The 26882-nt window shown below is 47.8% G+C and overlaps 1 protein-coding gene across 4 annotated transcripts in view; it reads left to right on the top strand.

Annotated features, from left to right (window-relative positions):
- The window catches only part of phldb1b (pleckstrin homology-like domain, family B, member 1b), a 315522-nt gene that overhangs the window by 177633 nt on the left and 111007 nt on the right, over positions 1–26882 (top strand). For all 4 annotated transcript variants that reach the window (XM_080214763.1, XM_080214764.1, XM_080214765.1 and 1 more), the window contains exon 6: positions 7318–8894. In XM_080214763.1, coding sequence (XP_080070889.1) covers positions 7318–8894 — 1577 coding nt within the window. The remainder of the gene's footprint in view (positions 1–7317; positions 8895–26882) is intronic.

A 26882-nucleotide genomic window follows, 5' to 3' on the forward strand; every position in this document is an offset into this window, starting at 1 on the left:
CAGTTCCAGCCTCAGGTGACTGTCTATGTGGAGTTTGCATGTTCTCCCCATGTCTGCGTGGGTTTCCTCTGAAAGCTCCGGTTTCCCCCCTCAATCTGAAAGATGTGCAGGTTAGGTGGATTGCCCTTTCGTGTCAGGGGATTAGCCGGGGGTTATATGGCGTTATGGGAATAGGGCCTGGGTGAGATTGTGGTTGGTGCAGACTCGATGGGCTGAATTGCCTCCTTCTGTACTGTAGCGATTCTATGATTTTATTGAATCTTCCATATCCACCTTGTAATATTACTCTGTCCACCTCTGACACTCAAAGCCTCAACTGACCCTCTGCTTCCTCCAGACTCACCTATCCTGAATCTCTCCTGGATTGCCAGTCTAAAACTCTGCTGTCTAAAGCCCAACTTGTCCCATCCCATTTCCCTGTCACTCCTGTGTTGTCTGACCTATGACCCACCTCCCAGTGCGACTTCATTTTAAAATTCTCATCCTCATGTTCAAACCTCATTCTCCCTAACCACCTCTGCCCTATAAACCTCCAGGATCGCTGCACTCCTCTAATTCTAACCTGTTATCTATGCTGGATTTTAATAGCTCTGCTGCCAGCAATGCCTTCAGCTACCTGGGTCTAAAGCTTTGGAATTCCCTCCCTCGGCCTCTAATTTCGTTTCTCATTTCAGACACTCATTAAAAACTTTGACCAAACTTCTGGTTACTTGTCCTAATATTGTCTCATGTGACTCTGCCAAATTTCATTTAATCTCACTTCTTTTAAAGCCCTTTTTGGATCATTTATTGTATCAGAGGTGTTGCATTAAGACAGGTTGGTTGCTGATGGCAAAGTCCCGCGGGGCCACGTGTGAGCCTGCCCCAGAGTCCCGCGGGGCCACGTGTGAGCCTGCCCCAGAGTCCCGCGGGGCCACGTGTGAGCCTGCCCCAGAGTCCCGCGGGGCCACGTGTGAGCCTGCCCCAGAGTCCCGCGGGGCCACGTGTGAGCCTGCCCCAGAGTCCCGCGGGGCCACGTGTGAGCCTGCCCCATTCTTTGTAGTCCAGGAAGTTGAGACAAAATAAATTGCAAAACAATGAGGCTAACTTAAAAGAACTGGCGTGAAATTCAAATGCAGCAATGGGTGATGTGAGTAAACATAGGCTCAGAGTTTCATCTTTCACACTGAAGATCATCAATCCCAGACATGTTGTGGAGAGAAGCCTCCATTTTCACTCCCTGATGATGTGTACCGAGACAAACAGTCATCATCATTAAAAGAAAAACATGGAACAAGTTGTGGCCACTGACATTATGGGTGAGACATGAGTCACTGACCTTTGTGTGTCTGTTTATGGGAGCGTGCGTCTGTTTTAGCTGGAAGGGCCCTCACCCTTACACCCTCCAATACTGCCCTCACGGAGGAGGCATCGACTCGTCCAGAGTTTCCTTTCTGCTGAACCAACCAATCGTAACGCCCTGTTCCACCAGCCAGTCAGGACAGAGAATATTGTTAAGTTGTTTAGAAAGAGCTTGCGTTTGCATCGTGCCTCTCAGCCTCACGGCGAGGCCCAAAGAGCCCTTGAAGTGTAGCCGCTACAAGGAACGCGGCAGCCAATTTGTGCACAGCAAGATCCCACAAACAGCAACATGACAATGACCGGACAACCTGTTTTACTGGTGTTGGTTGAGGGATAAATATCGTCCTGAACTGTGGGGAGAACGTTCCATCTCCTCTTTGGGAACGGCGCCACGGGACTTTTTCACATCCACCTGAGACAGCAAGCAGTTTAACGTTTTGTCAGAAAGAAGGATTTGTCAGTCGGATACCGTCTGGAGTGGAATTTGAACCCAACACTGTCTGACTCAGGGTGACACTCACTGACTCACGGCAATAACCGGAGCTGCAGTCAATTCACCCTCACCTGGTGATGCAGCCATTCAGAATATTGTCTCCTCCTCTCTTGCCAAGAGACCAATAGTAAGAACATTGATACCAGCCAAACTGGCACTGGATGACACTGTCTGGATTGGGAATTCATTCTGGGCGAAGCCAACTTCATAGAATCATGTGCAGAAGAGGCCATTTGGCCCATCAAGTCTGCACCGACTCTCTGACAGAGTATCCTATCCAGGCCCTCACCCCCTCCCTATCCCCATTACCGTACACACTTCGTATGACTAATCTATCTAATCTACATACCTGGGGACACAAAGGGACAATTTAGCATGGCCAATCCACGTAACCTGTATATCTTTGGACTGTGGGTGGGAACCAGAGGAAACCCACACAGACACGGGGAGAGTGTGCAAACTCCACACAGACAGTCACCCAAGGCTAGAATCGAACCCGGGTCCTTGGCAATGTGAGGCAGCAGTGTTAAGTACTGCGCCGCCCAACTTTATCTGCATGTTTTGGTATTTGGAATTTAAAGGCACATATCTGCAAACTCCAGGGGCGACACAGTGATTAGCACTGCTGCCTCACAGCTCCAGGGTTCAATTCCTGGTTTGGGTCTCTGTCTCTGTGGAGTTTGCATGTTCTCCCCTTGTCTGCATGTCCTCTGGGTGCTCCGGTTTCCTCCCACCTCTCAAAGATGTGCTGGTTAGGTTGATTGGCCATTCGAAATTTCCCCTTAGTGTGTGTCCAGCAATGTGTAGATTCGAGGGATTAGTGGGGTGAGTCTGTGGGTTATGGGGGAAGGGCCTGGGTGGAATTGTTGGTGCAGACTCGATAGGCCAAATGGCCTCCTTCTGTACATTAGGATCTCTATGATTTCTCTATGATTGTTCCCTAAAAGTTAATTTCATGTCTGCAGAGATTTAAATGAGAGTTTGTAGAAGAGGTCCTACTTCTGCCTGAGTCTCACTTAGTCCTGAGCTGTGGTATCACAAATAGAATGAAGCGCAGTCAGAAATTCCATTCCGCACAGCATAATCTGATTCACTTTTTTATTTAATCAGACAAGAGCTGTGCTTCCAGGATCTGAGCAAAGTGAAGATTGAAAGCACCCGGTGATTTTAGAGACTACAGTCCCTCTGTCTCGTGCACTCCCAGAATGAGTCAGCCAGTTAAAGTATATTAAATATCAAAGTGGGGGTTGTGACTTGCACAAAATCGAGAAACAATTTGCGTTTACATCATACCCTTAATGCACATTCTCAGGCAAGTCACAACAACAAATGATCAGATAAATATTCAAATCAGGTCAAAGTCGGAGATATTAGGACAGTGAGTCAAAGCCCTGCTCAAAGAGGTAGGTGCAAAGCAGCAAAGGAGGTGAGAGAGGCAGAGAGGGATGGGAGAGAGAATTCCAGAGCTTAAAGCAGGGTGGGATGGGGGGGAAGGAGAAAAGAACAAAGGAAGGGCGAAGATAAAGGGGGGGTGGTGGCGATGGGTAAAGACACTTCAATAGTGAGGGAAGTGAAGGAAAGGTACTTCAAACCAGAATCAGAGCACAGTTCAGTTTAAAGTTTATTTATTAGTGTCACAATTAGGCTTACATTAACACTGCAATGAAGTTACTGTGAAAAGCCTCTAGTTCCCACACTCTGGTACACTGAGGGAGAATTTAGCACGGTCGATGCACCCTAACCAGCACGTCTTTCTGATTGTGGGAGGAAACCCACGCAGACATGGGGAAAATGTGCTAACTCCATACAGACAGTGACCCAAGCCAGGAATTGAACCCAAGAGCCTGGCGCTGGGAGGCAGTAACGCTAACCACTGTGCCACCCCGCCTAGAGAGAGGGTTGTGGGGCTACAGGAGGTTAGGGAGAGGCCATGGTGGGAATTGAACACAAGGATGAAATGATCATAAGGAGCCGGTGCAGCTCAGTGAGTCGGGATTGGGACTTTGCGCAAGTTGGGATGTAGGCAGTGGAGAATTTTGGCAATGTTCACAAAGATCATATCAGGACAGGATTTTCCAGCTGCCCTCACCTCAAGATCAGAAAGTCTCACCTGAGGTTAACAGACATTTACATGCTCCATCCTCTGCCCACTTTGATCCCAGTGGTGGGCAGGAAAATTCCGCCCTTTGTGATCAACCACTGGAAAAAGAGTCAGTGGACAAAGCGCTTTGTGATTGGGACTGAAAGCAAATAGAAAAGTTATTGATGGTTGAGGATGTTGGGGGTTTGATATTTGAGGCACACCAGTAATGCATAGTTACCTGGTCCAGAATGTAGGTGAAGGCAGTCTAAGCTTCTTATTTTGAGCTGCTGATGTGTTTAACGTATCTCAGATGTTGTCGATTGGGAATAATCATCTTTACAACCTCCTTCTGCCAGTTGGACTCTGTGCTCATCAGCTGCACTTTCTGGAAATCCAGCCATTGGATTTTCTGATCATTCATTTCTCGAGTGGATACTGTGCCTCCCACGTCCTTCACCATTCCTCCCCAGTGGACAAGCGGGCTGGCAGTCTTATTTCCCAAACTGTTTCAATCTCCCTCCTCCCACACTTTCCCATCCATTCCTCCATGTCCCACATTTCACTGGGGGCTTATCCAGCAGTGAAGCCAAGAACAGCCTGCTCCAAACCTCCAGATTCAAACAAGAAAATCTCCAAATCCACTGGCTTGTAGATTTGAGACCTAAAAGAGTAGATTGGCCACTGAGACTGGGGTCCTTCTCATTTGTCTATCCTCTTGCACTCTTGGAGATCAGGAATGGGATGTGTGATGGACACGTTTGATTTGGTTTGATTTATTATTGTCACGTATTGGGATACAGTGAAAAGTATTGTTTGTTGCGCGCTATACAGACAAAATGTATCATCCATAGAGCAGACTGGGGAGAAGGAAAGGAGAGGGTGTAGAATATAGTGCTGCTGTTACAGGTAGGGTATATAAAAAGATCAGCTTAAGATATGGTAGGTCCATTCAAAAGTCTGACAGCAGCAGATAAGAAGCTGTTCTTGAGTCAGTTGGTATGTGCTCTCAGACTTTGGTATCTTTTTCCCAATGGAAGAAGGTGGAAGAGTGTGTGCCGAGGGTATATGGGGTGCTTGATTAATGTGGCTGCTTCTCCGAGGCAGCAGGAAGTGGAGACAGAGTTAGTGGATGGGAGGCACTGGTTTGCGTCATGGACTGAGGTGCCCATTCATGACCCTTTGTAGTTTCTTGTAGTCTTGGGCAGAGCAGGAGCCCATACCAAGCTGTGATACATCTGGAAAGGATGCTTTCTGTGGTGCATCTTCAAATTGGCGGGATTCGAACCCGGGTCCCCGGAACATTGGCTGAGTTTCTGGATTAAGAGTCTAGTGATAATACCGGGACGCCAGCGTCTCCACTAATCAGCCCAGTGAACCTTCCTGAACTGTTTCTGTGCAGTCCATTCTTCCTTCTTCCTTCATGTGAGGAGCTATCCTGGTCAACATTGGTCCCAACAACCCAGAACATCCAGGAATGCTAACTAGTTGTTGAGCTCACTGCTGCTTGTGGAATTACACTGTGCACAAAGTGGCTGTTTGGTTTAGTTGGTGAACGGTCATCACTGATCAGTGTGAATCATTGCTCCTTGCACTGAGATGTTACAGAGGATGTCAGGCAGCACGGTAGCACAGTGGTTAGCGCCAAAGATCCACTGGGAATAATAATCTTTACAACCTCCTCCTTGCCTTGGGTCTTGGGTCACTGTCTGTGTGGAGTTTGCACGTTCTCCCCGTGTCTGCGTGGGTTTCCTCTGGGTGCTCCAGTTTCCTCCCACAGTCCAAAGACATGCGGGTCAGGTGGATTGGCCATGCTGAATTGCCCCTTAGTGTCAGGGGTAGGGGCTAGCTAGGGTAAATGCATGGAGTTATGGGGATAGGGCCTGGGGTGGGATTGTGCAGACCTGATGGGCTGAATGGCTCCCTTCTGCACTGGAGGATTCTACGATTCTATATAGTGCGCTTCCCAGTACCATAGTGTGAAATTGCTGGGTCAGTCCTTATTGCCAGTGACCTGGACGTGTCAGGCAAGGCTGCCCCTGGCAGTGGAATCACAAGTGGGAACTCACAAATTCTTGCGGTATATTCCCAATCAGCCTAACACCCCGTTGGGGGTTTTGGGCCACTGTTTTTGGTATCGTGAACTGTATAACACCAAGCCCAAGGTTTAGCTCAGTTAGCTGGAGGGCTGGTTTATGATGCAGAGCGAGGCCAACAGAGTGGGTTAGATTCCTGTACCGGCTGAGGTTATCCATGAAGGTCCCAACTGCACCTGAGGTGTGGTGACCCTCAACTTAAATCAGCACCAGCCTACGGTCATCTGGGATTGTGGTGACTTTACCTTTTTGCCAAGACAAAACACTCATTGGTGTGTTGCCCTCATGGCAGTGCCAATGAGAACAGTTCAAGGTGAATTAAAACTAGCCTGGCTTCAGCTGCCAAGGTCCTAAACTCTGGAATTTCCTCCCTATCTCTGTCTTCACCTTTAACAAGCTCTTTACCATCTCGCTCTCTGGCCAAGCTTTCAGTCGCCTCTCCTAATATCTCCTCTCCTGAACTGATGTCAATTCCTATCTGATCACACCTCCTGTGAAGTTGCCTTGGGACGCTTCATTAAAGGTGCTATATAAATGCAAGTTGTTGTTGTAACACACAAACCTATACTGGCACCATATCAAAGGTGCTATATAAATGGAAGTCGTTATTGTAACACACAAAACTTTACTGACGCTACATTAAATGCACTGTATAAATGCAAGTTGTTGTTGTAATGCACAAAAACACTGGCATTATGTTAAAGGTACTATATAAATGCAAGTTGTTGTTGTAACACACAAACCTATACTGGCACCATATCAAAGGTGCTATATAAATGGAAGTCGTTATTGTAACACACAAAACTTTACTGACGCTACATTAAATGCACTGTATAAATGCAAGTTGTTGTTGTAATGCACAAAACTATACTGGCACTATATTAAAGGTGCTATATGAATACAACTCATTATCGCGACTCTCAAAATTATTCTGGCAATAAACAAACATTGCTTCAAGGGGGTCCTTACCCTGGAATGTATTGTTAATCTCACTTTCGGCTCACGTACATTATACATTTAATATATATCACATTCTCAATGTGAGACGGTAAATAGTCACTGTTGTACAAATCCAAACCTGTAGTTCGGAAAGAAAGGCAGTCGGTTATTTCATGTTTGGAATAGCTTTAAGGTTGAAAATGTTTTTTTTCACCCGAGCTTACACATGCCTGGATTTGTCACTTCTGGAGCTGCTCTGGCCCCAGTGGCACTGGTTGACCAGCACTCGGCAGGGTAGCCCAGTCGCTGCGTCTGCACTGATTGGGAACCTGACTGACTCTGCCCCTTTTCCATCTCTCTCTCTCCAGATTCCACCAGCCTGGTAAACGGCAACCACCAGACTCCGCTTAATGAAGCTTCAAGCAATCAGCTGGCAAGAACCCCAGTCACTCACAGCTCACTGGTAAGCTCCATCGAGAAAGATCTCCAGGATATAATGGACTCTCTGGTGATGGAGGATGCCACGTCGCCTGGTAAAAAACAGCCAACCAACGTGCATTCACCTTTATCTCCGATGGTTAATGGAGGCAGCCGGTACCTTCTCTCGCCCCCCCTGAGCCCTGGTGCCATGTCGGTGGGCTCAAGTTATGACAACATGTCGCCACCGTTCTCCCCCCTGTCCTCACCCTCTGCTGCCAGCAGTAGCAGCTACACCAGCCACTCACCTGGCAGTCAGGACCAAGGACCCATTGTGCCTCCAACTGTGCCTATCAGATCCTCAAGTTATAACCACACGGTGCAGCCCCCGCCTCCCAGGCCAGTGCCAATCTACAGTGGAGGCGGTATAGACTTGAGCAAATGTAACGGGCTTGGCGCAGGGCCACAGAAGGTGCCGGAAAGTCCACGTGCTCACAGGAAAGCCGGCAATGTCCACGAGACTCCACCCAGCCCAACCGTCAACCGGAGAGCGTTCCCGCTGGACGGTTTCACTGCAGTGGGGCTTCCCGATACCAGGAAAGTGCCAGAAAGTCCAAACTTCTCCCATCAAAGCCACAACGTTCCGTCAGTATCCGTTAGTCCCAGCAGCGGGAGCCCCAGAGTCCCGGTTCTCACTGTTCCCAGCAGCCCGAGATTCGGATCCAAGTTTCACACTGGGCCCTCCAGCCCCAGATCCAAAGCCTCGCTTCAGGAACGGCCTTCCAGCCCTTTTAGAGAAGGTAAGGAGACTCCCAATGATCGATCCATCACTTCCAGCCCATCCAGGCAGATGTCCCCAAGGGGATTCCAGCCAGTAGAGAGTTTAGGATTTGTTCATGTGAATCAGCCTATCCAGTTGCAGCCCAGAAGCCTCCAGCCACCGGATAGCCCCAGATTGGGTCGGAGAAGTTTGGAAAGCATGAGGGAGTTGCCTCCGTTAAGCCCGTCCATGTCCAGGAGAGCTGTGCCACATTCTGCATTCTCAAACCCGCCAACTTCGCCACACGCTCGGAGCTCCCGAGACACAGTGCGTCACGAGACTCCGTCGCCCCAGGTGAAACTCGCCAAGGAAACACTGGACAGTCCTCGGTTTCGACGTAAGCATTCGTCAGGCTCCTCCGAGAGAACCCAGGATTTCTCGTCCCAGAGCATGCCTGGGTTAGGCATGCTGAACAGTGGAAGGCGAGTCAGGGATCGCAGTCCTTCCCCAACCTTGCTGTCCACTGAACTCCCCAAGAAAGCCTACGGGAACAACCTGACCCCGGCACAAAGCTTAACCTCTCTGCCTGTGTCGACGCCACTCCAAAGCCCCAGGATGCAGAGGAAGATGGCCACAGATGAGAGAGCCCCGGTGCCTCGGCAGCGGAAGAACAGTATCTCGGAAATCAGTGACAATGAGGATGAACTCCTGGACTATCACCGGCGGCAGAGAGAGGAGCGGATTCGGGAGCAGGAGATGCAGATGCTGGTGAGTGAGTTCTTCCATTTTACCTACAGCTGTGTTGAAGTGTTCTCATAGAATCAGAGAATCCCTACAGTGCAGTAGGAGGTCATTCAGCCCATCAAGTCTGCACCGACAACAATCCCATCCAGGCTCTATCCCCGTAACCCCACATATTTACCCTGCTAATCCCCCTGACACTAAGGGGTAATTTAGCATGGCCAATCCACCTAACTTGCACATCTCTGGTGTTGGCTGTTTGCAGACTCTTTGCATGAGCTGAAAAGTAAGTCGCAAATCAACTTCTCAAAGTAAAGCAAACCCCCCCCATACTCCTCCTCCCTTCGCTAATCTATCCTTCCCTCCTCCTCTTCCTTTCTCAGCTTCTCTCTTCTTTCTCATTCTCACTTTCTTTCTCTTTGCTCTGTCCAATCCTCTTTCTTCCCGTCCTCCCTCTCTCTTTTCTCCCTCTCCCTTTCTTATTTCCAATTGTTTTGCACTTCTTTTGTTAGTTTTCTCTTCCACCCCACCCCGCAACCCCACCCTCCCCTTCCACCACCTTCATCTCTCTTTTTGTCCATCCTGATTATATTGGAGGTTTATTCAGCAGTGAGGATGTGGTTATTCCTCGTCCGCAAGCTGTCAAAGACCCCGGCAGGATAATCATCTCAGTCACCCACATCAAGCAAAGTCAGAGAATGCCCGAATGAGTGTAACACGTTGAGGCACACCATGTAACGGGTCCCTGAAAGTGGTTACCTGGCAGTAATCTTGAGACTTTTTGATAAGTTATGAATCAATTTCTAGACTGTTTTACTTAGCATTTGTATCCGTTGATTGGATTACATTCTTTAATCGGTTCCAGCAATCTGATATAATGTACATAAACCTTTCAGTTAGATCTCAAGTCACTTTGAGATTAATTCCCATATGTTGCCAGGATAAGTAACTCCTATCAGTCTGTTCCTCCATTCTGTCAGTCACAGATGTACAAGTTATATAACTAAGGTATTCCGAAGCTACGGTGAATGTTAAACGTGATCACCTCTTTCGATCTTTTTCAATCTTTTTGCCTTTTTAAAGTATTCTTCTCGCTGCTCCTGAGATGCTGTTTTATTCTGGGTTTTCCATTAACACTGGCCTCTTTCTGATTCCTCCCCTGAGTAACTCTTTATGTTGTTCTTTATGAACTTGGACAGACAGCACTGATGGATATTTTAGTCACAGTCAATGGACTTGTGCGCTGTCATGCACTTCCTGTGACGGTCACACTCATTTTTAAACTTTATTTATTGGTGTCACAAGTAGGCTTACATTAACATTGCAGTGAAGTTACTGTGAAAATCCCCTAGCTGCCACGCTCTGGCGCCCGTTTGGGTGCATTGAGGGAGAATTCAGCACGGCCAATGTACCCTAACCAGCGCGTCTTTCGGACTGAGGGAGGAAACCCACGCCGACATGAGGAGAATGTGCAGACTCCGCACAGACAGTGACCCAAGCCGGGAATCGAACCTGGGTCCCTGGCACCGTGAGGCAGCAGTGCTAACCACTGAGCCACTGTGCCCCATTTCATATGGCATTCCTGCAATGTGTACACTCATTTCCTGTAACAGCTAACTAATTTCCTGTAATGGTAACATTTATTTCCTGTGATGGCCACACTCATTTGCTGTGACATTTCTCATGTCACACTCTGTTTTATTAGACAGTCTTTCCTGTGATTTATAATCAGAATGAGAAATCTGTTACTGATGGCAAAAATATTTCAGCGTGAGATCTAGTTCAGGAGGAACATAGGACAGACTTCAAGTCCTTTCAGAGAAGACAAGGGGGCTCCCACTCATCAACCCAAACTTCCCAGGGATTTCTGACCAGTGGAGTTAGGACTTGTCCACTTAAATCAACTTATCCAGCTGCATCCAAGAAACCTTGAGAAGCAGGAGGAGGCCGTTTGGCCCTTTGAGCCTGTTCCACCATTCAATAACATCTGCTTGTGGGACTTCACTTTCCTTTTGGACCCCCCCCATGTCTAGCTGTCTAACTCCACCTTGAATAGTTTTGATGGCGTTGCTTTCGCTGCTTTCTGGAGAAAGGAATTCCGCAAACAATGACCCTCTAGAATCATGGAATCCCTCCAGTACAGAATGAGACCATTCAGCCGATCGAGACTGCAGTGACCAAAATCCCACCCAGATCCTATTCCTGTAACCCCACCTATTTACCCTAGCTAATCCCCCTGACACTAAGGGGCGATTTAGCATGGCCAGTCCACCTAACCCACACATTTTTGGACTGTGGGAGGAAACCGGAGCACCCAGAGGAAACCCACGCAGACACGGGGAGGACGTGCAATCTTCATACAGACGACGACCCGAGGCCAGAATTGAACCTGGGACCTGGTGTTATGAGGCAGCAGTGCTAACCACTGTGCCACCATGCTGCCCCTGAGAGAAAGAAATCCTCCACATCTCCATCTTAATCAATGGACCTCTTATTCTTAAACTGTTCCCCCCCCCCAACACGCCAGTGGTTCTAGTCTCCCCCACAAGTGGAAACATCCTCCTGGTGTCCACCTTATATGTTTCAGTAAGATCACCTCTCATTCTTCAAGACTCCAACAGTTATGGGCCCAACCTATTCAACCTTTCTCAATCCCACTGTGATTTTCTCCCCTCTGTTAAAAGCGTTTAGACAGTTACATGGATAAGATGGATATAGAGGGATGTGGGCCAAATGTGGGCAATTGGGACTAGCTTAGTGATTAAAATAAAGGGCAGCATGGAAAAGTTGGGCTGAAGGGCCTGTTTCCCTGCTGTAAACCTCAATGACTCTATGTTGAAGGCTCTGCTTCTTCCTTGGGCACTGTTCTGTGGGTGTTGGCAGCCTGCCACTCCTCTCCACGCAAACCTTAAACTGCGAACACCCACAGGCTATTCCACCTGTTGGGCATCACGCCCCCTTGTAGGATCCAGTCTTTTCCCACCATCATCATGCAAATGCATCTTTCTGGCAACATGGCAACCAAAAGCTTGAACTCTGAATCCATTTCGCTGTATCTGAGTCCCAAACCACACTGCCACCTTCTTCCCATTACCATCCAGCCAGTCCTGGGCTCCCAGGAGCCTGCGTGAGTCAATCAGCAATGAGATCATGTAACGCGCACCTGATCCCTGCCTGCTCCATATGGCCCCGCAAAACACCATCCGATAATTTGTGAAACCTCTTTTCATCAAGGATGACAACATGATTTAATTAGAGTTTTCCTACAGGCTTTACATTCCACTTCTGTTCCTGTGACTCCCCACTATGCAGTGGCTACATCCTAAGGACGTGTTTACTTTGTTTTCTATAGTATGTGATATTAATTCATCAAAACCCATCTATTCATTTACAATGACAATCAAGGGTCATGAGATAATAAAACAAAGAAAAGTACAACACTAGAAAGAGACTCTTTGGCCCTCCGAGCCTGTGCCAATCATGATGCCCTAACTAAACTTAAAAAAAACCTTCTGCCCTTAGTCAGTCCGTATCCCTCTATTCACTCCCTATCCACGGACCCATCCAGATGCCTCTTAAATGTTGCTAATGTGCCTGCTTCCACCACCTCCTCTGGAGCGTGTTCCAGGCACCCACTACCCTCCGCATGAAAATCATCCCCCGCACATCTCCCTTAAGCTTTCCCCCCTCTCACCTTGAACCTGTGTCCCCTTTTAATGGACACTTCCACCCTGGGAAAAAGCCTCTGACCATCCACCCTGTCTGTGCCTCTCATAATGTTGTAGACCTTTATCAGGTCTCCCCTCAGCCTCCATCTTTCCAGTGAAAACAATCCTAGTTTATTCAACCTCTCCTCATAGCCAACACCCTCGAGACCAGGCAACATCCTGGTGAACCTTATTTGCACTGTCTCCAAAGCTCCCATGTCCTTCTGCTAGTGTGGTGACCAGAACTGCACACAATACTCCAAATGCGGCCTAATCAAGGTTTTATAGAGCTGCTATATAATACGATTTCCCAACTCCTGCTCTCAATGCCCAGGGTGATAAAGGCAAGCATGCTATTTGCCTTAATCACCTTGGCCATCTGTACTGTCACTTTTAGGGAACTGTGGATCTGCACGCCCAGATCCCTCTGTACACTAATGTTTCTCAAAGTTCTGCCATTTACAATACAATAGCAGGAAACTTTCCTGTGGCATCACCATCCGACCATTAATGGCAGCAGTGAGCTCTTTCACTGAAATCAACTTTGATAGTCTCTTAACTTCATTCACCTGACGATAATCGCCTCCCATTTATTGTATATAGCAGGGAATGTGGAAATGGGGCAAAGAGAGAGAGAGAAACAGAATAAGGGAGGAGGAGGGGAGAGGGAGGGGAGTGAGTAGGAGAGAGGCGGGAAAGATTAAAGTGAGTTGCCAGTGTGAAAAAGGGCAAGAGAGTGAGAGAGGAAGGGGTGAGGTAGAGGGGAGAGGTTTAAGGAAGAAGAGAAAAGGGTGAAAAGCGATTTTTTTTTGTGCTCCTCTAATTCAGCTTTCCCGAGCAGCAGTAATTTTAATCCTTCCACTATTGGCAACCGTGCCTTCAGCTGCCTGAGCCCCGAGCTCTGGATTTCTCTCCGTTTAAATCGCTTTGCCTGTCAGCACCTGCCCTCCCTTTTTAAGATTGGTGAGCCATGCTGCGGCTGTACAAAGGCCTAATTTAGAACATTCTGTACAATTCTGGTTGCCACACACTACCAGAAGGATGTGGAGGCTTTGGAGAGGGTATGGAAGAGGTTTACCAGAATGTTGCCTGGTCTGGAGGCATTAGCAGCGAGGAGAGGTTGGACAAACTCGGTTTGTTCTCACTGGAACGACGGAGGTTGAGGGGGTGACCCGATAGGGGTTTACAAGATTATGAGAGGCATGGACAGAGTGGATAGTCAAATGCTCTTTCCTAGGGTAGAAAAGTCGAGTACGAAGGTGCATAGGTGTAAGGTGCGTGGGGAAAAGTTTAGAGGAAATGTGCAAGGCAAGATTTTTACACAGAGGGTGGTGAATGTCTGGGACTCGCTGCCTGGGGAGGTGGTGGGACCAAGTACAATAGTGGCACTTAAGGAGCAACTAGACGAATCCGTGAATAGGATGGGAATGGGAGGATACAGGCTCCGTAAGTGCATACAGTTTTAGTTTAGGCAGGCATTATGATCCGCACAGGCTTGAAGACCAAAAAGCCTGTTCCTGTGCTGTACTGTTCTTTGTTCTTTCCCAAGGGCGATCTCTCTGACCAACCTTTTAGCCACCTGTCCTCGTACCTGCTGTGGTTCAGTGACAGGTTTTGTTTTCGAGCACTCCTGTAAAGTGTCTGGGGACCTTGTCTTCTCAACCATTGTGAACAGAAGTGAATCACGGCATGGATTAATTTCTTGTTGTTGGAAATGAAATGCAAGGATCCATGGTTTAATTTGCAAAAGGTTTCACGTTTCCAGAGAGTGACGCAAGCTCTTCCTGTCTGTGTACAAGGTGTCTGATTTATACAGACACCCAGCATCATTCCTAAGCAACAGAATCCTTCACGGTCAAAACAACATTGAAGTCAATCTTTTATTAGCGTATCTTGTTCATGGTCTCCTTTGTGCCCTTGTTCTAATCTAACAGAATGGCCAAAATTGCTACTAGAGCCAGCGGGAATGGAGAATCTGGCACTCAGTCCAAAGATGTGTGGGTCAGGTTGATTTGCCATACTCAATTGCTCCTTAGTATCCTGAAATGCATAGGTTAGAGGGGTTAGTTAAATATGTAGGGATATGGGGTAGGCATGGGTGGGATTGTGGTCAGTGCAGACTCGATGGGCTGAATGGCCTCTTTCTGTACTGCAGGGTTTCTATGATTTATATTCATTGCAGCAGGACTGGAGAATGCCAACGAGGCTGAAGAATTTCAGCCAATGTCTTTTGCGTTTGTCTCCTGTTTAAACAGCATCAGCTCAGTGGGGAAGATTCTCACATCTGAGTCGAGAACCAGTACAGCAGAGAGATGTGAGCGTGCCAAGAAGGTTTGCAGTCCAGTGCAGTACTGAGGGAATGCTGCTTTGTCAGAGGTGCGATGGGATATAAACCCCATCTGCCATTTCAGGTGGATTTAAAGTGCAACAGAGGGGTTCTCTGCACCCCCAGCCCACCACGTCTGTGTCATGGTGAATATTTATTTCTCAATCACCCCTCACTGAAACAGTTTATAGAAGGAGGCCATTAGGCCCATTGGGCCTGTGTTGGTTTTGTAAAAGATCTAACCAATTGGTCTTCCCCCACATCCCTACATATCTGCCACACCCCTTCCCCCCATTATCTGGTCGTTACCACTCTCGTTATCACAATTTGGCTGCCATGTTTCCTATATCACAACAAAGACTACTGTTTTAAAATGATTTCGTTGACGCTGGGACTTCCTGAGGCTGCGAGAGGCGCCAAGCAAATGAAATTCTTTAGTCATAAACTGCTGCGAAGTGTGATTCTGAAGATGGGGACATCATACCGGTGTGAGGGTTGGCTGAGTTTCACACTGGATAGTCCCAGGTAGCAATAGTCGCACCATTGGAACAGACCCAGATTGGAGTTTGGTGTCACTGCCAACTCTGGTTCTCAGCCATAGAATCCAACCTTGCCCCAATCCCATCCATTGATCCTGTCTACACTTCCTGCTGCCTTAGCATAATTAAGGACCCTACACACCCCAGACATTCTCTCTTCCACCTTCTTCCATTGGGAAAAAGATACAAAAATCTGAAGTCACATACCAACCAACTGAAGAACAGCTTCTTCCCTGCTGCTGTCAGACTTTTGAATGGACCTACCTCGCATTAAATTGATCTTTCTCTACACCCTAATTGTGACTGTAACACTACATTCTTCACTCTCTCCTTTCCTTCTCTATGAATGATACGCTTTGTCCGTTTAGCATACAGGAAACAATACCCTTCACTGTATCCCAATAATTTTTAGGATGAGCGGAGGGAGAAAATAATCAGGAAATATTGGAAGAAAATGTTCCAGAATGTTTGTCAGATAGTGGCCATTGAACCCTCTCTAGTCATCTTCTGGCTCCAAGAATTGAAGATTAATCTCCAAAACCCTACTGAGAGCAAAAAGAAATCAGGAACAAAAAACTACAGAATCCCTACCGTGCAGGAGGAGGCCATTTGGCCCGTCATAAAGGATAGTGTTTTCATCCATTCCAGTTATTAGTTATAAAAATATCGTGGGTGGGATTACAACAAATTGTCATTCAGTTGGGTGACAATAAATCCATTCAATTCCCATTTGGGATGGAGATTTGGGATCACATGTCAGGTGATCAATGGGGGAGTCAGAGGGTGGGACCATTGGCAGTGGCGGGGGTGGGGGGGGGAAGTCATGTGATGAAACCTCCTGGAATAATTCCAGTCGGAGTTGGGAACACTATTGTGGAGTGATGTTTAGAAGTTTCAGAATGTGAGGGGGGGGTGGATGTCTCGAGCAGGGGAGTGGAGGGTCAGCCAGGAAAATTCCGCCCACTTTAACAACTCGATGACATTTTAAACCTCGTTAAAAGACAGTGAAGCTTTTCTTTCCCCGCCAACGTTTTATAGCTGAAAATGATTTTTGTTTTATGATGTTTGCTGCGCTGTTGGGTTACCTCACGCTGTGGGAACATGCACCGAAAATGGATTTAAATGTCACTTCACCAGGGAGCCCTTCAGCCAACTCATTCTGACCTCATTGTGAACCCAGATTCCCAGAGCCTGCGAGAGATTTGCCTGGCAAACTATTAATTCGCCCACCTCCCTCCTCTCCCCTCCCCTCCCTCTCCCTCTCGCCCATCACCAAGTGATTTGTAGAATTGGAAACTGCCCCCCCCCCCCCCAAACTCCATGAGGCTGGCTCAGGGAAGCCCTAAATGTGACACAGGACCATCCCCCCCTCTCCCTCCCCCACTCCCCCTCCTTCCCAACCCTCCCCCACCTTGTCTCGCTCTGAGCTGATGTGGCTGGCGAGCTATTTCCAAAAGGAATGCTGGAGCAACCTTGACACCTGCGGGGGAGTCCTGCATTGAAATTCGAAAAACCCACAAGAATCCTGGGGATAGCTGCCTTGAATCCAGGAGCACTCACTCACAGGAAGGGATGTATCAATAACTTGCATTTGGCAACTTTAATGGAATAAAGCATTCTGAGGCACTTCACGGGAGAACGAGAGACAGGAAATTGGCACGGAGCCACGTAAGGAGATGTGGAAGATGATGGCCTAGTGGTATTATTGCTAGACCTTTAATCCAGAAACTCAGTTAATGTTCTGGGGACCCAGGTTCGAATCCCATCACAGCAGATGGTGGAATTTGAATTCAATTTTAAAAAATCTGGAATTAAGAATCTACAGATGCCATGAAACTGTTGTTGATTGTTGGAAAAAGACGTCTGGTTCGCTAATGTCCTTTAGGGAAGGAAATCTGCCATCCTCACCCAGTCTGGCCTACAGAACCACAGCAATGTGGTCGACTCTCAATTGCTCTCGGGCAACTAGGGATGGGCAATAAATACTGGCCAGCCAGTGACACCCACGTCCCATGAATGAATAAAAAATTTCAAGCAGGTGATCCAAAGTTTGGTCAAAGAGATCGATTTTAAGAAGCAGCTGAGAGAAGGAAGAGAGAGTTAGAGAGGTGTAGAGAGGGTGTTTGGAGTTTCGCCAGAGATGCAGCCACTAATGGTGGAGTGATTAAACCAGGGATGCTCAAGTGGCCAGAATTGGAGGAGCGCAGAGATCTCAGAGAGTTGTGTGGCTGGAGGAGATTACAGAGGTAGAGACAGGTGAGGCCATGGAGGGATTTGAAATCAGGAGCTGGGATTTCCCAGTGTCACAGAGGGTCAATGGACTCTTAGCTGCCTCTCTAAGAGTTTCCGTATGGGGCTTGTTGTTGAGGGGATCAGGAGTTCCCGGGCTGGGATGTGAATTTTAAAAATTGAAGTGTTAAATTGACAATTAAAAGACTGAGGTCGCCCCAGCTATTCAACTGTAATGTTGGCGACTAACCAAAGCAATCTCTATCGATTAGTCTACAATAGATCCCCGACATGAGGTGAGGAAAACCCCCAGTGCTGGAAAACTTTGGGAATCCGATGTCCAAAGATCCACTCAAGAACACTACACTCAACGCTCATCAAGGCCGGATTTCTCCAATGATGTTACTCCCTCCCCCTCCCCCACCCTGCCACTGCCGCCAGAGAGAATTTGATGTCCAGTCAAACCTCCATTCACGACAGCGGGACTGGAGAATCCCAGCCACGGGCAAGGGCGGCCAATGTCTCAAATCATTCAAACATTGGATCCCAAGATGATTTTCTTGAAGGAATGCGACTCTAACTCCTCTATCCAGATTCCCATGTGTTTTGCGCACTGTTTATTCCATCAGGGAGTGGGGCAGGGAAGGGTCAGAACTGGAATAAGGTTAAGAACGTAAGGTTAGAGATCGGGAGAAAGGGAAAGCCAGTGTTTGGGTGGGGCGGGGGGATCAGAGAGTAAATGGAATGGTGATATAAGATAAACGGGAATGGGACAAGTAAAGATACTAGAAGATGTTTAGAGGAATTGTAACCAGTGAGTCCAATGGCCACCATCTGGAAAACATCCTGGAATATTTTCTTCCGAAATTTCCTATTTTCTCCCTCCGCTTGTCCTGAAATGATTGAAGTTGAACAAAGGTCAAGATTCCCATGTGTGGATAATACAAATCAGTCGAATATTGGATCAGCCGAGTGGAAATGAAGAAGAATTTCTTCTCTTGTTGGAACTCTGTAGCCCAGAGAGCAGTGCAGGCTGAGCCAATGAGCAGAGTCAAAGCTGGGGTAGAGGTTCTGATCCAGAGGAGAGTCAGAGGTGGTGGGTTCGGGAAAGTGGAGATAAAACCAAGACCAGAATCATTAAATCATCGATAGAAGGAGGCCATTTGGCCCATCCTGTCTGCACTGGCTCTCCAAATGAGCACCATGACTTAATGCCTGTCCCCTGCCTTTTCCCCTATATCCCTGCACGTTGTCTCTATGCCCTCTTGAATGCCTGGATTGAACCTGCCTCCACCACACTTCCAGGCAGAACATTCCAGACCCCAACCACTCGCTGGGTGAAAGAATGTTTTCTCACGTCACACTTGTTTCTTTCGCAAATCACTTTAAATCAGTGTCCTCTCATTCTTGATCCTTTAACGAGCGTGAACCGTTTATCTGTATCTACACTGGCTCCCTCATGATTTTGACCATCTGTATCTAATCTCCCCTTAATCTTCTTCACTCCAAGGAGAACAGTCCCAATCCCTCCAATCTACCCTCATAACTGAAGTTTCTCATCCCTGGGACCGTTCTTGTAATCCTCTTCTGCGCTCTCTCCAAGCGTTTACATCCTTTCCAGAGTGTGGTGCGCCGATCTGTACAGATCAGCGGTGATTGTGTTGAGTAAAGGAGAAGGCTTCAGGGCCTGGATGGCCTACTGCGATTCCTGATGCTCTTGAACCTAACACTCAAAGTCCGCATAAAAGCCTCTCACTGCCCCCCGCCACCCTAACAACCACCTTCCCCCCTCCCCGCCAACCTTTCCCCTCCCTCCACCTCACATCCCATACCCCACGTTGCCTGAGTTTCTTTCGCAGACACATTTTGAGTCTAGTTGTAACTGAGTGCTCTGCAGGCCAGAGGGTTATAACACGAGCAGATCGATTGAAGATAATCAGCAAAAGAACCAGAGCAGGGGTGGTGGGGGAGAAGAAGGGGGAGATTTTCTTTGGGGCAGTGAGTTGCTGTGATCTGGAAGGGCGCCGGAAGCAGAAACTTTCTAGAATCAAAGAACACTACAGTGTAGAAAGAGGCCCTTCGGCCCATCGAGTCAGCACCGAACACAATCCCACCCAGGCCCTACCCCCATATCCCTACATATTTACCCACTAATCCCTCTAACCTGCGCATCCCTGGACACTAAGGGGCAATTTAGCATGGCCAATCAACCTAACCCGCACATCTTTGGACTGTGGGAGGAAACCAGAGCACCCGGAGGAAACCCCTGCAGACACGAGGAGGATGTGCAAACTCCACACAGACAGTGACCTGAGCCGGGAATCGAACCCAGGACCCTGGAGCTGTGAAGCAGCAGCGCTAACCCACTGTGCTACCTGCCTTTCTAAAGGGAATCAGATCAGTGCTGGAAGGGAAAATGTTTGCAGAACTGTGGGGAAAAGAGCAAGTGCTAAAGGGCTGGCACGGGCCATAATGGGATGAATGGCCTCATTCATTTCTGTGTTGGACGATTTCATAGAAGTAAACAGTGAATCCTCTTGGTCTGAGGTTAAGGGAGGATGCCGCTGAACCCACTGTCTGTGCTCGCTGTCGGTTCTCGGATGAATAAGGACGGCAGACACAGATTGAAAATTCCCCTGACCCCACCCCACCCCACCCCCCCAACCCCTGCATCACTCACTCACTCACACACACACACACACACACACACACACACACACACACACACACACACACACACACACACACACACACACACACACACACACACACACCCTCCGCTGCCGCCACAGAATTGCTGGAGAATTGAGTCATGAAGCCGGGAGAGGCAGCCCAGCTCTGGTAACATTTTCCTCCGAATCCTGCCAGCAGAAGTGTGAGTCATGGCAGGCTCTACTCACTGTGCAGCCATGGAAACACAATGTTTGTTCGGCAGCGACACTTACTCCCAGAGGGAACCTGCCCCATCAGATTAGGGTGGGATTCTGCCTTGTTGTCCCGATTCTGTCACAGGTTCCTTCTTTCTGCACCAATATTCCTCCTCTGCACCTCTGAGACTTTTGATCATCGAGCGCAGTGCTCTGGCAGCCAGGTGTTGGAGCACAGTTTATTAGGCCTCAGGTTTTGGGGTACGGTTCCTTCGGAATCAGGTATCGGGGGTACAGGTCCATGGCACCCAGACATACTGTAAATGTCCCGAGTGGACATTCGGGCTGTGTGAGTGTACACAGTGAATAGTGTACAAATAAATTCACCATCATCCCAGGTGGCCATTGGCTGCTGTCCCCTTCGAGGGCCAAAGCTGACTGGTGGTGATTGAACCTGAGGGTCACCACACCTCAGGCAAGGGGCAAGGTTAAGAAGGTCAGGCCTTCATGAATAACCTTAGTCAGGAATTGAACCCGCACTGTTGGCATTGCTTGCATTACTAACCAACCATCCAGCCAACTCAACTAATCCGACCCCCAGTGTCGGGTGGCACAGTGGTTAGCACTGCTGCCAAGGACCCGGGGTCAATTCCTGGCTTGGGTCACTGTCTGTGTGCAGTTTGCAAATTCTCCCCGTGTCTGTGGGTTTCCTCTGGATGATCCGGTTTCCTCCCACAATCCAAAGGTGTGCGGGTCAGGTGGATTGACCATGCTAAGTTCTCCCTTATTGTCCGGGGAATAGCTAGGGTAAATGCACGGAATAATGAGGATATGGCCCTGTTTGGGATTGTGGTTAGTGTAAACTCGATGGGCCAAATGGCCTCCGTCTGCACTGTAGGGTTCCTATTCTATTCTAATGCAAGTGTGCTACCTGTTCAAGCATGGGCCCCGTACAATCCTTGACGATGGCAAGCTGTTTGCACTTCCAGGAGGAGTCACTAGATGGTGATCAGGAGCAGGGGAGGCAGTGGCGCAGTGGTATTGTCACGGTGCTAATAATCGAGAGACCCTGGGTAATTCCCTGGGGACCTGGGTTCAAATCCCACCATGGCAGATGGTGAAGTTTGAATTGAATAAAAATCTGGAATTAAAAGTCTAATGGTGACCATGAAACGCATGATGGAAAAACCCATCCAGTTCACTAATGTCCTTTAGGGAAGGAAATCTGCTGTCCTTACCCAGTCTGGCCTACATGTGACTCCAGAGCCACAGCAATGTGGTTGACTTCTAACTGGCCTCTGTAATGATCGTGCAATCCAAGGGCAGTTAGGGATGGGCAATAAATGCTGGCCTAGCCAGCGATGCCCCCATCCCAAGAATGAGTTCAAAAAACCTCTACCCGATTCTGCCCCTCCCCCTCTCAAATCCGGGAGATTGGGGCGAATTCACCACTCTTCAAAATGATGCCAGTTATACCCTCATGAGAGGAGAAATGGGACCTTGGAGATTCACAACTTACCCAAAAGACTGCATCTTTTTTACACAGAGGGTGGTGGGTGCCCGGAACTCGCTGCCGGGGGGTGTAGTAGTGGAAGCGGATGTGATGGTGGGTTTTAAGGGGTGTCTGGACAAATACAGGAATAGGATGGGAATAGAGGGAAACGGTCCCCGGAAGGGTAGGGGGTTTTAGTTCAGTCGGGCAGCACGGTCAGTGCAGGCTTGGAGGGGCCGAAGGGCCTCTTTCTGTGCTGTAATTTTCCTTGTTCTTTGTTCCGACAACACAGCACTCCCCCAGTACTGCGTTGTCCGAGCATGAGCCAGGCATTCAATCCGTTTTGTACAATGAACCCACTCACTTGGGGTTGAATAATCTGAGTGTTCCCACGGCACACGTGGCAGGTCCCAGGACAGGAGCAGTGCAGTTTTTGTTTAAAAACAGGAGTGATTAATGCGGCAGATAAGTTTGGAATGTGAAACTGCCACCGGAGAGGAGGGAGGATCTTGATAAATCTTCAAAGGGGAGAGTGCGTGTCACAGCAGCCTGGGGAACATCTGCTGAGGGGAGGTATTTAGAATGAATTATTCTACACAGTTCCTGGCTCCTGACACCTGCCGCTGGGTCCAGGGCGGGCACCAAATGGAACCATTGTCTAACAGATGAGCAACTGCTGAAAACAAGGCTTTACTCTCTTCATCAGGGACCCGCTAACTGATCATCCCAGAATTGATTACCTTTCCACTTTACTGCTGCTGTGGCTCAACGTCAAGTCTTGTCAGATAACTCAACGTTGAAATGCCTTGAGTCCCTTTATTGAGTCTTTGAAAGCACAGTGTCAATGCCAGTTGTTGCTGTGGGACTTGCTGAAGTTAAACAGTCACCGGCAGTTTCTGGATTAACAGGACGAGACCTGCATTTATATAGCGCCCTTCACAACCACAGGAGGTCCCAAAACACTTCACAACCAATCACTGTTGCAACGTAGGGAACTCGGCAACCAATTTGTACACAGCAAGATCCCATAAACTGCAATGATCAAAGAATCCGCACTTTGTAATGTTAACTGAGGGATAAATATTGGTCAGGACATGGGGGAGGTCTCCCCAATTCTTCTCCAGAATAGTGCCATGGAATCTTTTACATCTGAGAGGAAACCAGCTCCTCCGTTTAATGTCTCATCTTAAACACAGCACCTGTGGATGTTAGGGAACTTGGGGAAATAAATAGTGATGTCTTGAGGAATGTACATATTACGGGGAAGGAGGGGTTGGAAGTCTTAAAGCGCATCAAGATAGATAAATCCCTGGGACCTGATGAGGTAAATCCCAGGACGTTGTGGGAGGCTAGGGAGGAAATTGCGAGTCCCCGAGCAGAGATATTTGAATCATTGATAGTCACAGGTGAGGTGCCTGAAGATTGGAGGGTAACAAATGTTGTGCCTTTGTTTAAAAAAGGCTGCAGGGAAAAGCCTGGGAACTACAGGCCAGTGAGCCTCACATCTGTGGTGTGTAAATTGTTGGAAGGCATTTTGAGAGACAGGATCTACAGGCATTTAGAGATGCAAGGACTGATTAGGCACAGTCAGCCTGGCTTTGCGGGTGGAAAATCATGTCTCACAAATTTAATAGAGTTTTTTGAAGGGGTAACCAAGAAGGTAGATGAGGGCAGTGCAGTTGATGTTGTCTACATGGACTTTAGCAAGGCCTTTGACAAAGTACAGCAAGGTAGGTTGTTGCATAAAGTTAAATCTCACAGGATCCAGGATGAGGTATCTAAATGGATACAAAATTGGTTTCTTGACAGAAGCTAGAGGGTGGAGTTTTTCAAACTGCAGCCCTGTAACCAGCGGTGTGCGTCAGGGATCAGTGCTGGGCCCACTGTTATTTGTCATTTATATGAATGATTGGGATGAGAATATAGGAGGCATGTTTAGTAAGTTTGCAGATGACACCAAGATTGGTGGCATAGCGGATAGTGAAGAAAGTTATCTCCAATTGTAACGGGTTCTTGATCAATTGGGCCATTGGGACGAATGGCATATGGAGTTTAATTTAGACAAATGCAAGGTGATGCGTTTTGGTAGATTGAACCAGGGCAGGACTTACTCAGTTAATGGTAGGGTGTTGGGGAGAGTTACAGAACAAAGAGATCTAGGGGTACATGTTCATAGCTCCTTGGAAGTGGACAGAGTGGTGAAGAAGGCATTCGGCATGCTTGGTTTCATCGGTCACAACTTTGCATACAGGAGTTGGGACGTCTTATTGAAGTTGTACAAGACATTGGTAAGGCCACATTTGGAATACTGTGTACAGTTCTGGTCACCCTATTATAGAAAGGATATTATTAAACTAGAAAAAGTGCAGAAAAGATTTACTAGGATGCTAGCGGGACTTGATGGTTTGAGTTATGAGGAGAGGCTAGATAGACTGGGACTTTTTTCTCTGGAGCGTAGGAGGCTGAGGGGTGACCTTACAGAAGTCTATAAAATAATGAGAGGCATCGACAAGGTTGATAGTCTATATCTTTTCCCAAAGGTAGGGGAGTCTAAAACTAGAGGGCATAGGTTTGAGGTGAGAGTGGAGAGATACAGAAGTGTCCAGAGGGGCAATTTTTTCACAGAGGGTGCTGAGTGTCTGAAACAAGCTGCAAAAGGTAGTAGTGGAGGCAGGTACAATTTTATATTTTAAAAAGCATTTAGATAGTTACATGGGTACAATGGGTATAGAGGGATATGGGCCAAATGTGGGCAATGAGAATTAGCTTAAGGGTTTCAAAAAAAAGGGTGGCATGGACAATTTGGGCTGAAGGGCCTGTTTCTATGCTGTAAATCTCTGTGACTCTATGACCTTTGACAGTGTAGTGCTCTCTCAGTACTGCACCCGGATTGGTAGCTTAATGTGTACATTAATCATTTTGTCTTGTTCAGTGTCTGCTTGTGTGTTTACTTTCCTGCTTCAGCGTTTCTTTGTTCTCTGTCTCTTTCTACATCTTATTTTGTGTTTGTGTGTCTGTCTGTTTCTATTCCTGTACATATATCTTTCTATCTCGCTCTCTGTGTGACAGTCTATGCTGCCATATGTCTCTGACTCTGTATTTATGTATGTGTTGTCTGAGTGTAAATGTGAATGCGTGTCCTGTTGGGTGTGAGTGCAATGTTTGTGAATGTGTGTTACATGTGAATGTGTGTTACTGCGGTGTGTTGTCTGAATATGCAATGTGTGTGTGATATGTGCGAGTGCAACGCATATGAATGTGTTTTATGTGTGTGTTGTGTGTGCGATCTGTTTGAGTGAGTTTTGTGTGTGTGTTTTGTGTGTGTGTGCGCGTGCGCGATGCATGTGAGTGAGGTTTGTGTGTGTGCGATGTGTGTGGTGCGTGTGAATGTGTTGTGTGTGTATGTGCGATGTATTTGAGTGTGTTTTGTGTGTGTGTGTGACGCATGTGGTGTGTATGTGCGTGCAATGTGTTTGAGTGAGTTTTGTGTGTGTGTATGTGCGATGTATTGAAGTGTGTGTGTGTTCCCTGTGAGTGTCTGTATGTTTTCTGTGTCTCTCTGACTTTCTGTCACTGTCTATCTGTCAGCAGATGCCAGCCAGTTCTGTCAGCGCCTGTGATTTAAACCCGGGGCTCTTTGATCAGAATATTTCCACAGCTGTGTGAGCAGCTTTGTTGTCCTTGCTTCTGTGAGAGCACCTCCCATCCAGGGACGGGACACACTGAGAGCTGGGATTCATGGTGCAGTGGCTGTGTCAGGCGGCCAGGCTAGTGCTCTGGAGACATGGACTCAAATCGCACTGTGATAACTTCAAATTTAAATTCAATTCAGGAAAAATATCTGAAATTGAAAACTGGTGACCACGAAACTATAATCAATTGTTGCAAAAACCCATCTGGTTCAACAATGTCCTTCAGGGAAGGAAATCTGCCATCCTTACCCGATCTGGCCTACATGTGACTCCAGAGTGACAGCAATCTGGTTGACTCTAACTGCCCTCTGAAATGGCCAAGTGAGACACTCAATTCAAAGGAAATTAGGGATGGGCAATAAATGTTGGACTTGCTAGTGATGCCCACTTTCCGACAAAGAATAAATAAATACCTGGGGTTTCTCTGCTAACTTTGAGACTGCACGGTGGCACAGTGGTTAGCACTGCTGCCTCTCAGCGCCAGGGACCCGGGTTCAATTCTGGCCTCGGTTCACTGCCTGTGTGGAGTTTGCACATTCTCGCCATGTCTGCGTGGGTTTCCTCCGGACGCTCCAGCTTCCTCCCACAGTCCAGAGATGTTCGGGTTAGGTTGATTGGCCATGCTAAATTGACCCAGTGTAAGGAGATTAGCAGAGTAAATACGTGGGGGTTGCGGGGATTGGGCCTGGGTGAGATTGTGGTCAGTGCAGACTCAATGGGCCAAATGGCCTCCTTCTGCGGTAGAGGGATTCTATGATGCTATTAAATCCAGTGTAGGGATTCATTCAGTACAATATCCAATTCATTTTTCCTGCTATAGGGAATTGTATTTAAAGTCAGTCTGTCTAAGGCAATGGAACCTTGTTAATGAAAAGAGGGTAGACTTTCAGTAGAGAGGGAGAGACCTGTTCCAGTGACAAACTTCGTGCCTGAACTTAGACTGAGAGTTCTGAGGCAATTCAACAATGTAAGGCATCGTGAGCAAGGTGGATCCAATCTTCACCCATTCACCGCAGAAAATCGGAGAGTGTTCAATGAACGGCATGACATTAGGAAGTTCTGAGGAACATAGGGACTTGGCCCTGTTTGTCCACAGATCTCTGAAAATGGAAGGGCATGTTAGTAGTGTGATGAAAAAGGCAAATGGGACACTTGTCTTTATC

This window comes from Carcharhinus amblyrhynchos, chromosome 29 (genome assembly GCF_965287045.1).
Source record: "Carcharhinus amblyrhynchos chromosome 29, sCarAmb.v2.hapA, whole genome shotgun sequence".
NCBI lineage: Eukaryota > Metazoa > Chordata > Chondrichthyes > Carcharhiniformes > Carcharhinidae > Carcharhinus > Carcharhinus amblyrhynchos.